The 15076-nt window shown below is 40.3% G+C and overlaps 1 protein-coding gene across 5 annotated transcripts in view; it reads right to left on the reverse strand.

The window, feature by feature from the left end:
- kif20bb (kinesin family member 20Bb) overlaps positions 1-15076 on the reverse strand; it is a 167223-nt gene that overhangs the window by 77345 nt on the left and 74802 nt on the right. For all 5 annotated transcript variants that reach the window (XM_072479017.1, XM_072479018.1, XM_072479019.1 and 2 more), the window contains exons 13-16: positions 10223-10510; positions 8169-8308; positions 5888-6035; positions 3405-3612 (exon numbers count right to left, since the gene is read on the reverse strand). In XM_072479017.1, coding sequence (XP_072335118.1) covers positions 3405-3612; positions 5888-6035; positions 8169-8308; positions 10223-10510 — 784 coding nt within the window. The remainder of the gene's footprint in view (positions 1-3404; positions 3613-5887; positions 6036-8168; positions 8309-10222; positions 10511-15076) is intronic.

Below are 15076 nucleotides of genomic sequence, written 5' to 3' on the forward strand. Positions count from 1 at the left end.
AACATAGTCAGCCCTCTACATTTGAGCCCAAAATCTTTAATATGAACCACAAAAAGCAAAGAATCGAATACTGAACCATGTGAAACCCCTCAGTAATAGTTTTCTTATCACAAGCACACCAGGCAACCATAACCCCTTAATTCCTGCCAATTTTGGATGCAATTTGCCATGCTCTCAAAGTGCACTCTGAGCCGAGTAAAATTAGCCTTTTCCCAATTTAGAACCTTTACTCTTATTTGAACATTATCCTTTTCCAAATCTAACCAAATTATGGTCACTGATCAAAACAGATAACAGACAAAAGGTCTGAAAAATTTATGTGACAAGGATCCATTTAATTATAGCATTACGATGATCTGTCTTGAATGTAAAAACTTCTAGGCTTAAGCTGGCAAGTAATATTCATACCACACAAGTGCTGGGCAATGCGATCCCAAAGGGAGCATCTTACCATCGCCCTTGGACATCAGTATCATTGTCATCACTGAATACTGAGCTAAGGACCTGCCTCATCCATCAAATGTTTAATGCCTGATATATTTCAAGACCCCACCAACTGCAGTTGGTTTCAGATTGAAAAAAAGCTCAATGCAAATTTATGAATTCTGTGCTGTTTGTACCCGTTACACTGACCACATAGGTGGAATTAATAGACTTGATGGCCAGAAACATTAGTTTTCCCTTTGTTTACCTCTATTCCTGTCAAGACGGTGAACCAAAGCATTTATATCAAATCACCAAAGTGACCTCAGAAATTTAGCAATTAATGCAGTTAGTACATGTAGAAAGGATGAAGCACATGTATAGAGGATAAAGCAAATTTTAACACCAGAGCATGTAATTGAAAACTTCAGAAATCTGCTAAAGTTTTTACAAATACCGTTAATGGACTGATTTTGTTTTTCCTTTAGCAAATGAATGCACAGTTAGAACATGGACAGTCCGAGCAGCATCTTTCAATTGAAATAATATTTTTTTTCTCCATTCTTTCTACCAAAATGGATAGGGGAGGCAAAAGTGATTGTTTTTGACATCTCAAGACTGCATTTATACAAGTGTGGCATCAAGGTTACTTAGCAAAAATGAAGGAAATGGGAATCAGGGGGAATGGCCTCCAATGGTTGGACTCATACCCAGAACCAAGGAAGATGGTATGGGTTGTAGAAGATCAATCATCTCCATCAGGACACTGTTCTGGAGCTCCTCACGTTGGTTTCCAAGGCCAAGTCAGCTTCAGCTACTTCCTTCACCAAAAGGTCAGAAGTTAGGATGTTCATTGCCATATGCAATCCCTCAGATACAGAAGAGTATGATGTCATTACTCAGCAAGACCCAGACAACATTCAGGCTTAAGCTGGCAAGTAATATTCATACCACACAAGTGCTGGGCAATGTCATCCCAAAGAGAGCATCTAACCATCACCCTTAGACATTCAGTATCATTGTCATCACTGAATACTGAACTAAGGACCTGCCTCATCCATAACATGTTTAACGCCCAATATATTTCAAGAGCCCACCCCACCAACTGCAGTTGGTTTCAGATTGAAAAAAAACCTCAATGCAAATTGATGAATTCTGTGCTGTCTGTACCTTTTACACTGACCACATTCTGGTTGAGTTAGGGTAATTGAAACACCTGATATTATTACATTATTGTTTTTGCATTTGTCAGAAATTTGCCTGAAAATTGCTCTTCAATCTCCCTTGGACAGTTTGGAGGACAGCTGCTGAGCTCATTTGGAGTACACGCCGAGCAGTGCAAGTGGCCCCTTTTTTTGTTTCTTTGTTCAACCCATTAAGCTTCTACCATCCTTTCTCAAGGCCGTAATCAGCTCTTCCATACCATCTTTTTTAATCCCCTTCCCAACCTGTCTCCTTGTAATCAGGAATGTCAAGTTGCCACTCAAACTCCTCTCAAAGCCATCTTTCAGCAATAGCTCTTACATATTTCAATCAGTGTCTTCCAATCATCTGCCTTATTCATTACATTCTTTTCATTAGGTATATACCATTAAGATTAACCAGATTCCCCAGGAATCTAAATCATTTTGAACCCACTCTCTAACCATGCATTTATCTGCTCTATCCTCCAACCTCTCCCATCAGTATTCACATCCACAAGTCCCGAATGACGTGCTGTTAGGTGAATTGGATATTCTGAATTCTCTCTGTGTACCCGAACAGTGTGGCGACTAGGGGATTTTCACAGTACTTCATTGCAGTGTTAATATAGTCTTGTGACAATAATAAAGATAATTATAATAATACTGGTTGGAAAGTATGCTGCTGTCAAGGGTCTCCTGAAATATATTCTTTTTTCTGTTTTTTTAGGCCGTCAGTCACACAATCCCTATCTGCCTGCACTCTACCCTTGATCCTTAACTCGTTTGACATTCACTCTTATCTCCAAATTATTTTATCTTCACTCTTGATATTTTCAGACTCTTTCCTCTTTCCCAAGTTTACTAGTTTGCAAAGCCAGACCAGAGCCCTTTAACAAAGCCTTTCCACTAGTACACTGATCCTACTCTGGCTCAGGTGGACCATAGAATCACAGAATCCCTATGGTGCAGAAGGCCATTCGGCCCCTGAAGTCTGCACTGACCCTCTGAAAGAGCACCTGACCTACGCTCACTCCCCCGTCTTATTCCTGTAACCCCTAACCATTGGACACCAAGGGGCAAATTAGCATGGCCAATCCACCTAACCTGCACATCTTTGGGTGTGGGAGGAAACCAGAGCACCCAGAGAAAACTCGCATAGATATGGGGAGAACATGCAAACTCCATACAGTTCGGAATGAAATCCAGGTCCCTGGTGCTGTGATGCAGCAGTGCTAACCACTGTGCCGCCACACCATCCCTTGGAACAAACCCCAGAAGTTCAGCGCCTTCCTATTTCAGTATCTCATAAAATGGAACTCTTAATTTTTACACCAATCTTCTGGCCATTCATTCACTCATCTGCCTATTCTTAAACCAATTAGCATGCAGCTGAATTAGTAATCCAGTTATTACCATTCGGGTACTTTTAAAAAGTTAGTCTCTAAATTTGGAAATTTCTTTTGCATAACCTCCTTTTATCACCCACATCATTGGTCCTAACAACTGGATCTTCACCCTACCTTTCAAAGTTCCTTTCCAGTTATTTGGAGATATCCTTTACTTTTACAGAAAGTAGGAACACAATCTCCTGGCATCTCAATTGGGACCCCCAGCAATTATAGGAATTCTTATGGGGAGGGGTAACCCTTCTATCATGCCCATCTTAAAAATAAAGTTAGCCTTATTTGTTTACCAGAAACAAGACTTTTTAAAACATTACTGTAACAAAAATTTCACAAAATGTATTAACACTAGAATGTTTCTTGGGGGTACAATATTCTTGTCCTCAAAACTTACCAGCAGTTTTCTTTTTCAGTGTTTCTTGTGTTTGCTTAAGTTCCTGAATGACACAAGTTAAATTAGCTTCTAGAAGTGCAATAGTTCCTTCAGATTCTGGAGCAGCTGTTAGATGGCGATGAATCATTTCAGCTTGTTTCTTGATTTCAGCTACATCTGGTTCTAAGGACTTGATGCATCTCACAACATCAGTTTTAACCAAAGTCTCCTGTTTTTGAAAAAGAAGATAGATTGCATAGCTGCTATTGCAAATCATTGAATTTGAAAAAGTAAATCTTCAGAACACTAACTGAAAGTGGAACTAATGTTAATAATGTTCTGACTAAATGCTCACATTTAATTTTTTCATGCCTGTGAGAACTAATTATGGAACAACCTTGTGACTACAACTATCCAATGCAATGAGATACATACTATTAAGTTAGCAGCCAGTAGATCTTCTGCTTCTTGTGTCCAGACTGCAAACCTCCCAATTTGTGCATAATAACCTAAAAGCATCAGCTACTTCAACCTTCCCCAAATCAAAATGGTCTGACAATGAAATAGAGAAAACTAGTGGGCCTTTATTGGTTAATTAGGTGACAGATAGGGTATATTCTGGAGGCAACAGAGGATAAATCACACAAGGCTAATCTTTGCAGTTATCAAAATTCAAATAGGAGGAATTAAAGTTGTATTTGGGAGCAAATGTAAAAGGCAATTTCCCAGTCAACTGCACACTTCATATTTGAATTGTTTTTTCTGCTTTCACGGGATGTGGGCATTGTTAGCTAGGCCAGTATTTATTGCATATCTCCCAATTACCTAGAGAAGGTGGTGATGAGCTGTCTTCTTGAACCACTGCAGACCACGAGATGCAGTTACACCCACAGTGCTGTTAGGATGGGAGTTCCAAGATTATGAGCCAGCAACAGTGAAGGCACAATGATATATTTGCAAGTCAGGATAGTGTAAAGCTTGAAGGGGAACTTGCAGGTGGTGCTGTTCTCATACAGCTGCTGCCCTTTCCTTCTGGGTGGTAGATGACAAGGCTTTGGAAGGTGCTGTCAAAGGGGCATTATTGGCCTGATGATGCTTTCAACATTGCTGCAGAACATCTTGTAGATGGCACACACTGCATGAGAGTAATAGAAGGGATGAATGCTGAAGTTGGTGGATGGGGTGCCAATCAGATGACTGCTTTGCCCTGTAAAGTGTCGAGCTACTTGGGTGTTGTTGGAGCTGCCCTCACCCAGGCAAGTGGAGAGAATTCCACACACCTGACTTGATCCTTGTAGATGGTGAACAAGTTTTGGGAATCGGGATAAATTACTCACCGCAGAATTCCCAGCCTTTGAACCATTGAGGCAGATGATTAGACTCCGTTGTTGGAGACAACATCAAAAATAAACAAAAACATTCAGCCATGAGATGCCATGGCATATGAAACTCAATCTTACTCCATTTAATTTTTTGGATTGGTACAATTGAGGAATTTTAGTAGTTTATGCTTCTGACATAAACATAGAAGCTCAGGCTCAAGCATAAACTTAGTCTTACAGAAAAAATGAAATGATCTTGCAATAGCGCTGGAGAAGGAAGTAGTATCATATTAGATTGGAAAAGACCCAGGACTACAACCAATACAAAAACAGGTTTAGTATACCCAGGTACATAAGTGCTTTAATAAGTTGGACTGAACATACTGGTCAAAGAACTTCTCCTGAACAAATCACCTTCCTTATCTTTTACTCCAGCCCATTAGGTCTTTGGGTAATTTAAGTCCCCAATATCACCATTTATATAGTTCCTGCACATTTCAGATTTCCTGCAGATTTGTACCTCTCTCAATATTTAGAGGTCCATGAACATGCCCCAGTAGCATCATCAGGTCATTTTTGTTTCTCAAATTTAACCAAATGTTCCATGAAGGATAACCTGCTCCAGCATTACAATGCCTTCTCGAATTAGTATTGCCACCTCACCTTCCTTTTTCCTTGCCTATCTTTCTTGACCATTTTGTACCTGTAAATATTAAGCACTCAGTCCTCATAATTTTTAAGCCACATTTTGTATTGCCACTAACTACATCATATCTCCACACAGCTTACCAACCTTATTCATCACTTTATATTTGCATACATGCACTGCAAACCATAGTGCTGGGCTGACTATATCTGCTAACATGCAGCTTCAAAGCTCTGGGGTGAGAAAACTGCTGCTTTGACATACACAAGGCATGTGTGCTTCCAGCGAGAAAAGTCAACACTTAGCATCCACATTATTAGCCTCACTGTAGTCAAATTTCTGTCAGGAACAGGTAAGTATAGACAAATATTTTGGGAGAGAACTTTGACTCTAAAAATTGCTAGATGAGTTAAGAGAAACTGTGAGCGGAGACAGATGTGGATAGGGTTGAACACGTGTGTTTTCAGAGAGTACTTCGGATTTATGAAGATTGCTCGTCAATGAGCCTTATCTGAAAATAAATGAGAAAAACGTACCGGAGCGACATCTGGTTCAGTACTGACTTCAGAAACAGAATTGTCATTCTGGTCAATAGCAGCACATGCCTTGACCAAGGTCTGAAATATTTGATTGCGTTTTTCAATTCTGTCCTCAGTTAACTGATTTTCTTCCTTTACACGCTCTCTACATATGAAAAAAACAATTCAGTGAAAGCAAAATACAGAAGATGGTGGACATCTGGGAGAGAAAAAAAGCCCACAAAACGCTGGAAACTCAGACAACAATCCACGGAGAATATAGACATGGCTATGTTTTGGGTGCAGATCCTCACAAAAGAACCGAAAAATAAGTGGCCAGACATTCAGAAGCGAAGGAGTGTAATGTCACCAAACACTGACACAGTTTCACTGTCATTATTAAAGCAACATCCAGGCTTATGCATCTGGCACCATCCAGGCTTATGTATCTGATTAAGTTTTTATTTCGTGAAAATCCTTTAATTGAGATAGATCATTAATTTTCAAGCAATTAAAGTACTTACTCCCTGATTATAACAGGCAGTACAGTGGTTAGCACTGCTGCCTCTCCGTGCCAGGGGCCCGGGTTCGATTCCAGCCTTGGGTGACTGTGTGGAGTTTGTACATTCTTCCCGTACCTGGGTGGGTTTCTTCTGGGTGGTCCAGTTTCCTCGCACAGTTAAAGATATGCAGGTTAGGTGGATTGGTCATGCTAAATTGCTCCTTAGTGTCCAGAATGTTAGGTGGCAGAGGGTTGATGCAGACTTGCTCGGCCGAATAACCTTGCTCTGCGTTGTAGTAATTTTTTGGACGGTTACAGTAAAACGTTTTACACAAATCAATGGCTTTGTTGCCTATAGCAGTGCCATTAGAAATCACAAACTGAAAATGAAATGAAATGAAAATCGCTTATTGTCACAAGTAGGCTTCAAATGAAGTTACTGTGAAAAGCCCCTAGTCGCCACATTCCGGCGCCTGTTTGGGGAGGCTGGTACGGGAATTGAACCGTGCTGCTGGCCTGCCTTGGTCTGCTTTAAAAGCCAGCGATTTAGCCCAGTGTGCTAAACCAGCCCCTGAACTTCTCCCTTCATTATCATTTTACTTCTCCCTTCGTTATCATTTTAAGAATAAAAGTTGTGCCTTTTGAATTAGTTCCAGGTAGATTTCTAAACCAGTCTATTAAGTAAACAATTTATGGTCCTGAAAAAACTCAGTTTTTATGCTGTCGAATATCTGCATGGTAAAAGTTCCACAGATTTGAATTGTAATAAAAAGTTGGATGTTTCCGGATCTATCTTATTCCCACATAAATGTCCCAATTCTTATTTTACGCTCTCTAGAATTTTAAGAAACTGATAATCAGTGCATTTTTCTTCAATATAAACAAAGTTGATGGAAAAATTTAGCCAGTCTGGCAGCATCTGTGGAGAGTGAAACAGAGTTAAGTTTGATGGCCATATAATTCTTCTTCAGTGCATTTTTCTTCCTGGTTCGTTATCCATGAGAATTCTTCAATTTGATTGACTGCTTAAACTGCCTGTTGACACAACCATTATTGGACACCTGGAGGTTCCTCAATCTCAGTGGCAGAATCAAACAATTGAGAAAGGTAAATTTACACAATAGGGGTCAATTCATTGTGGGCAGGTTAAAGTCACACTTTGCTAACTGCAAAATCCATGTCATGAGCAAATAAACTATTTCTGGAAAATGAGAATTGAACCAGCACCTTCAGAATGTCACATTTATTGTCCATCTCACTGGCCCGTGTTAACCTGCTGCAGTCAGAGTGGTATGGTACTTTCATGATCCTATCACACAAAACCGAAAGCTAAATAACTTGCTGGGCAATACTTTAGAGACAATCAAGAGACAACTACCTATTTAGGTCTGGACTAACGTGCAAGGCAACTAAAGGATATAGCTGAGGTTGTAAATTGAGTCACCGTCTGAATTGCTCCAGTGGGTGATACTGTAAGAGAGCGACAAGAAGTCACCAGACAGGGACAGATCATAGACATGAATGGCATTCAGCAGCTAACTACCATCTCTTGTGGAGATACTGGAAACTGATCATCATACGAGCAGGAATGATATCCTGTTAATAATGCCTCAGATCAGTTTGTGGATGTCCACCTCCCGGATGTGGAAGGAAATAATTTCAAATTGAAAACTGTATAGTGTAAAAAAAAAAATCAAAATTAACATAGAAATTGTTAAACAGGTTTGGATATTCCCTTCCAAGTTACAATTTTAGAACTCTGAAGTAACCATTTCTTTCAAAATCAGAAAATTGTACCTTAAATAACTTTCAAACTGAGGCATGAATTTTTCCATTTCCTGATTAACTTCCTCACGGATATTCCTTTCCAAGAATACTTTTTCTTGCTTTTCCTCAATCAACTTGTTTTTCAGGTCTTGAATGCATAGCAGCAATTTCTATATACATTTAACAATTTAAAAAAATACATATGACCTAATCAAATTCAAACAGAATGTTTTTTTAATTTGAAAACTTATTTCTCTAAAACAATAGTTAAAGGATATAAAGCAAGTGGAAAACAAATTAAAGCTTTACACAAACCACAAGGTGCTGCAGTATTCTCTTAGCTCATATTGCATTGAATTCAGCCAAGGCCCAGTAATAAGGTGAAAATCCTTCCTCTACTGGCTGCAAGGATCCCTGCTATATCTAATCCAAACAGCTGGACATTTAGACAACTTCTGGCTCATGCCAACTTCCTGTATTCTTTCATCTTACATCAATAGTGCTCTCTTACTTTCAACAATACATTTCAACAAATCTACAAATCTATTAAGATTAAGGACGTTTGCTTCACTGCCCTAGCCTACCCAAAATAGCACATTTTAGAGCACCACGGTAGCACAGTGGCTTCACAGCCCCAGGGTCCCAGGTTAGATTCCCGGCTTGGGTCACTGTCTGCACATTCTCTCCGCGTCTGCTCTGGTTTCCTCCCATAGTCCAAAGATGTGCAGGTTAGGTGGATTGGTCGTGCTAAATTGCCCTTAGTGTCCAAAAAGTTTAGATGGGGTTACTGGGTAATGGAGATAGGGTGGAGGTGTGGGCTTAGATCGGGTGATCTTTCCATAGGCCTGTGCAGACACAATGGACGGAATGGCCTTCTTCTGCACTGTAAATTCTATGATCAATGATTTCAAGCCTCAACGGCAGCCATGTAGCGCAGGTCATTGCTCATTTGCATTTGTTGTGCACAAACCACCAACTACCAAACAAATCAACTTTTCCAACCAGCACCACTGCAGAAGAGAGCATCAGGACCACTGTCCTTCCAAAGGCTGGCCTTGCTTTCACAACGCAGTTCAAGAACTAAAATCGTCACTCTACATCTTAGTTCATCAAGCAAGTGGTCCTTCAGATTCCAGGCAACTATCATAGAAAATAGGAGGAGGCAGGAGGCAGTCATTCGGACCTTCAAGCCTGCTCTGCCATTCATTGTGATTATGGCTGACCATCCAACACATAGCCTAATCGCACTTTCCACCTGTATCCTTCATGTTCTCCATGTTCTTCCATTCATTTTGAATTCCCTTAGCTTGCTACACCTCCAAAAATGCATTACTTCAAGCAAAATCTGGATCCAATTAGACACTATCTCTTGGATCCCAAGGCCTTTTACTTGATTACACAGCATGCCATGTGGTCCACATCAGAATCCTTTGCTTAAATCCACTCGACCATATCTGTAAGTAAAGTTGCCATAGTCTCAAATGACCATAGGCTGCTTTCCCGTTTGAGGGGGAGAGCTGACTGGTGGTGATTTAACCTGAGGATCAGTACACCACAGGCAAGGGGCAAGGTTGACCTTCATGAATAACCGCAGCCAGTACGGGGATTGAACCCGCAATATTGGCCTCACTCATGAACCACCTGTCCAGCCAACTGAGCTAAACCGCCCCCGACCACATTCATTGCACTGCTCTCGCCTACTTGTCACTTCTAGGTCGTGAAAAGTTTAATTAACGTTTAAAAATAGAGAATTATGTTCTCCATTTACAAAAGAACAGCAGGTCATAGATGTGGGGATAAACTTGTGCATTTATTCACCCATTGGTGTTCACTTGTATTTGTATTGGATTGACTCGATACTGCCCATGCAGTTTGTGCACATTAAATTTTAGCAACCACACAGTGTCTTTGGAATTTGATAAACTAGTTGTCAAATATAACTTACAAATTTGTCGTTCACTTTCTCCATGACATATATCAATATTTGCAAGCAGACATTTAACTTCTTACAAACAATAGGAATTATAGATGGACACAGTACACAATTCTCTTTAGTTTAGCAAGATTAAATAAAATCTATTTACCTCATAGGTATTTTTACTTATTACTATATTTCCTTCCTCTTCCTCCTCTTCTTCCTCGTCTTCTTCCTCCTCCTCCTCCTCTTTCTGCTTCACTTCAGTTTCATTAATTGTCTCAGTATACCCTTCCTCCACTTCAGCAACATCCTCCAAACTAGCATCCCAAGATATAGTCTGTCGTTTTGCAAATGATGATTCATTTTCAGCATTGTTGATAATCAACGAAAGATCTCTGGCTGATCTTTTTGAAACCAAGGGTGGAGGAAGAAGCTTTAAACTATTGAGAAGAACCTAAAGAGAAAATACTGGTTTTATAAGAGAGTTCAGTTTTTCAAAGAAAGCAAAATTTTATTTTAGGTTAGCAGCAAAGGCATTTAAACAATTTCTTGTTCAAATAAAAAACCAGCTTTGAGGGTGCAAGTGGAAAGCTGTTAAATCATTCCCTTCAATTAGATTATCCATATTACCTACATATCAATAGGACATGGGTCCAAACTGAAGTGAGAAAATGAAAGTCACAACTTAGTTCACTGTTCGTTTCAGTACTTCAAAAAGGAAGCCAAATTTATGTTCTAAAACAATACACAGCTGAGAAAAAATATTGAATTCAATTAGTTTTATTAAGACCAAATAAATAAGAACAGAGATAACGATTAAAAATTGTTGTTTTTACCAAGAGGAAACGGTTAACTGGAAAGTGGATTAAATTCAATAAGTAACTTGTAAATAGCTTGATTTGAAGTGCTGTTGAGTATGATTGATAGACCTGAACCTTATGGAAACAGGAGACCAACTTGTTAAATAGCTTTGAAATGTGAATTGAGAATGGAAAGGGTCAGCTAGACAGGAGAATTAACAAATGGTGAAGTTCTGAAGAGATTGAATGAACAGAGAAACGTGCTAAAGATAATTAGGAAGAGAGAGAGAGAGAGAGAGAGACATCTTAAAATAAATACAGACTAGCAAGAGATGCTATGAAAGGAAGATTTCAGGAAAAAGAGGAAGAGGAAGGAAGAGAATATCAATGCTGAATGGCTTGAAAATTGGAGCTGGTTTTTGTAAAATGAAAAGGGTGGCAAAGGACAGAGGAACATCATGAAGGCTATATGGGCTAAGCGCCATTCTTCAGGAAAGTGCACACATGGTGATGTATTTAGGGGCTGGTTTAGCACAGGGCTAAAGAGTTGGCTTTTTAAAAAAAATTTAGAGTACCCAATTCATTTTTTCCAATTAAGGGGCAATTTAACGTGGCAATCCACCCACCCTGCACATCTTTGGGTTGTGGGGCGAAACCCACGCAGACACGGGGAGACTGGCAAACTGCACACTGACAGTGACCCAGAGCCGGGATCGAACCTGGGACCTCGGTGCCGGGAGGCAGCAGGGCTAACCCACTGCACCACCGTGCTGCCCCAAGAGCTGGCTTTTAAAGCAGACCAAAGGCAGGCCAGCAGCACGGTTCAATTCCCGTACCAGCCTCCCCGAACAGGCGCTGGAATGTGGCGACTAGGGGCTTTCACAGTAACTTCATTTGAAGCCTACTTGTGACAATAAGTGATTTTCATTTCATTTAAACTTTGAAACATGCATTATAATACTGGCTTCTTGATCTGTGGCTTTACATTTGCCACAAACATCTCAATTATGTCAATGAAATTTACAAATAGCATACATATTGACGGTTCAAAATCATTCTAGAATCTATCAAATTCTACAGAATATAGATAAAAGCAATTACTGCCAATGCTGGAATCTGAAACAATAACAGAAAATACTGGACAATCTCAGCATTCTGACAGCATCCGTGGAGAGAATGGAGCTAACATTTTGAATCTGGATGACTGTCAAAAAATATAGATACCTGCTAATGCTCAAAAATATAAATAGTCATTCAAACTAAATAAAATTGATCATGTATTAAGAGTTTCCAACTGGGACTAGAAGCAAACGATCAATATTAAAAAGTTTGATAACGTAAGAACATTAGGCTGCAACTTAAGCCGATGTCAGGGCACACACACTGTCTTCCTCCCCCCCCCCTTTCAGGCAACAAAATTCAAAAACCCTTTTTATGAAGGTTTTCACTTTGGAAAATTAACAAGTCACCTGAAGCTTATTCCGAGAAACATCAAAAACAGCTGAAAAGACAACCACAACTGAACTTTTTCAGTTTTATCCAAATAGGAGTGAATGAATAGAACCCCTCAACATACTGAACTGCAGAATCGGCTGGGAAAATAAGCTTTGTAGTTAATATTTGTTTTCTCAATCCTGTCCGCCACAAATAGTTTATTATGCTTTAAATAAAAAGGAGCCCTCAATACTGAAGTTAAACTAATGTATGGCTGAAAGAGCTGCAACAGGATACAAAGGAAATAAAATAAAGTAAAAGGTTAAAGAGGGAAATCAAAACTATTCTACAAATCGAAGAGCAATTATTTTTGCCCACTTAAAGTAGAAAATGCATTTTACCCCTGGAGTTTGGAAAACAGATCAAAGAGCCAAAATATATATTTTGTAATACAACAGTAAAGGAGCAAAGAAGGAAAACGGACATTAGCTACATGGCATTCTTACCACCAATTTCCATACTAGTTGAATAATTAGCAGAGACACCATACCACGACCAAAGTCTTTGGCTTTAAGATAAGAACAGGGAAGTTCCTACATAAATGTTCCGACTGGTTCAAAATCAGCATAACTGATTATAAATCAACTTATTCTACTCCGATTACCAACAATTTTCAGACCCTTCACCCAGGCTCGCCTCACACATACAGTATTATCCTCTTCAGCCGGACGAGCCCTGCGCAGAAGAAAGAGAACAGCCTGAAAATACAAATCAGATGACTTGATATGGAGTGCCATGATCATTGAATAGGTATCTCAGGGAGCTGGTCACCGGAGGGAGACAGGGAGAGATCCCAAGTAAGGGATCAAGACGGGACAGAAATAGGACCCATTAAGGTAACAGAACAAAGCAGAGAAATAGGCTCCAAATTTTAAAAAGTGCTGTAGATAGCAGACTTTAAGCGAAGTGGTCAAGAAAGAAGCCAAACATGAGGCTGGAGGGGCCGTCGGTGTGGTCACCGATCTGTGACAACCATCGGTTCGCTCCGGGGGGGCTGGACAGGGGCATTAGGAGGGATTGGGTTTGCGACATTACGGGGTTTCTCAGGTTGAAGAAAATCAAATTTGCCATAAGGGGTTCGGTACAGGAGTTCGCTCGGAGGTGGCAGCCGTTCATCGGCTTCTCCAAGGAAAATTAATCTGTCAGCAGGGGGAGGGGCCATGGAAGTGACAAATAAGGGCAGGAAACCCAATGAAGGAAGGACCGTGAGACAGCATATTTACATGGACCATGTTTGGGGGAGGTGGGGGGAAAAAAAGAGAGCTGGCTATGTTATTGTGGGTTTTTTGTCTTTGTGGATCTTTCCATTTAAGTGTTAAAATCATAAAAGCCTTAATAAAATATTTTCTAAAAAAGAAAGAAAGATGCCGAAGCTTTGAGAAGGCAACCAAAGAGTGTGGACCTTTGGTGAAGCAGTGGTGTTCTGTTTGGCTCAGCCACAATGAGATGGTGTTTGGAAGGTGAAGCCCGTGCACCCAAATCCAGGGGAAGGGCGTCTCAGAAAGTGAGACTGAAATCCTGAGGGTAACGCCATCGTAGTTGGAGCGACCTTTGCAATGAATTCAAAGGCACAATCTTCAAAGGAGGATATTGGAAACCCTCATGAGATTAACAAAATTTCAGCGATATTGGTTGACTCAATATGACAAAACCTCTCAGTGAATGGTTGGAAAATCCATGGAATCTATTTTGGCCACGGGCAGCTCAGTGATTAGTACTGCTGGCTCTCAGCTCCAGGGACCTGCGTTCAATTCCGGCCTCGGGTGACTGTGTGGAATTTGCACTCTCTCCCAGTGTCTGCGTGGGTTTCCTCCGGGTTCCACCCACTGTCCAAAGAAATGCAGGCGAATTGGCAATGCTAAATTGTCCCTTAGTGTCCAAAAGATTAGGTGGTGTTATTGGGTTACGGGGATAGGGTGGAGGCAAGGGTGCTCTTTCCAAGGGTCGGTGCAGACTCGATGGGCCAATGGCCTCCTTCTGTACTGTAAATTCTATGATTTGTCACATATTTTGTGTTGTGTGGTGCATCTGATGACAGCTCGCTTGTTAGATCACATGTACCTCATACTTATTCAGAAAGATAAAATAATTCACAATATCTACCTTGTTTTATAGCTTTCAGGACAAGTACAGTAAAATTCAAGTGTTTGTTTAAACTTCATTGTCCCACCACCTGGGGTCTGGCCAAGGATCATAAAAGAAAGATTATTGCACAAAAGGAAAACATTCAGCCCATCATATCTGTGCTATTCTTGAAAGATCTCAAATTTTAAAAAAATTGTTCATGGGACGTGGGCGTTGCAGGCTGGTCAGCATTTATTGCCCACTCCCAATTGCCCTTGAGGGACAGTTAAGAGTCAACCACGTTATTGTGGATCTGGAGTCACATGTAGGCCAGACCATGTAAGGACGGGCAATTTCCTTCCCTAAAGGACATTAGTGAACCAGATGGGGGTTATGTCAATTAGTCCCATTCTTTACATTAGTTATGCACTTGTCTTTTCAAGTGTTTATCCAATTACCCTTCGAAAATTAGAAATTTGCACAGGATATATTGCAGAAACAGATAATTTGGCCCAAATAGTGCATACTGTTTTTGATTATCCACTCAAATCTTCTCCCTCTTTTCTCATCCAAATCAACCTTCTACCGTTTCCCCATAAATGCATCTATACTATTTGTGCCAGCCACTCCTAGCAAATTTTACATCCTCACCCCTCTTTGGG

This window comes from Scyliorhinus torazame, chromosome 16, assembly GCF_047496885.1.
Source record: "Scyliorhinus torazame isolate Kashiwa2021f chromosome 16, sScyTor2.1, whole genome shotgun sequence".
NCBI classification, from domain to species: domain Eukaryota; kingdom Metazoa; phylum Chordata; class Chondrichthyes; order Carcharhiniformes; family Scyliorhinidae; genus Scyliorhinus; species Scyliorhinus torazame.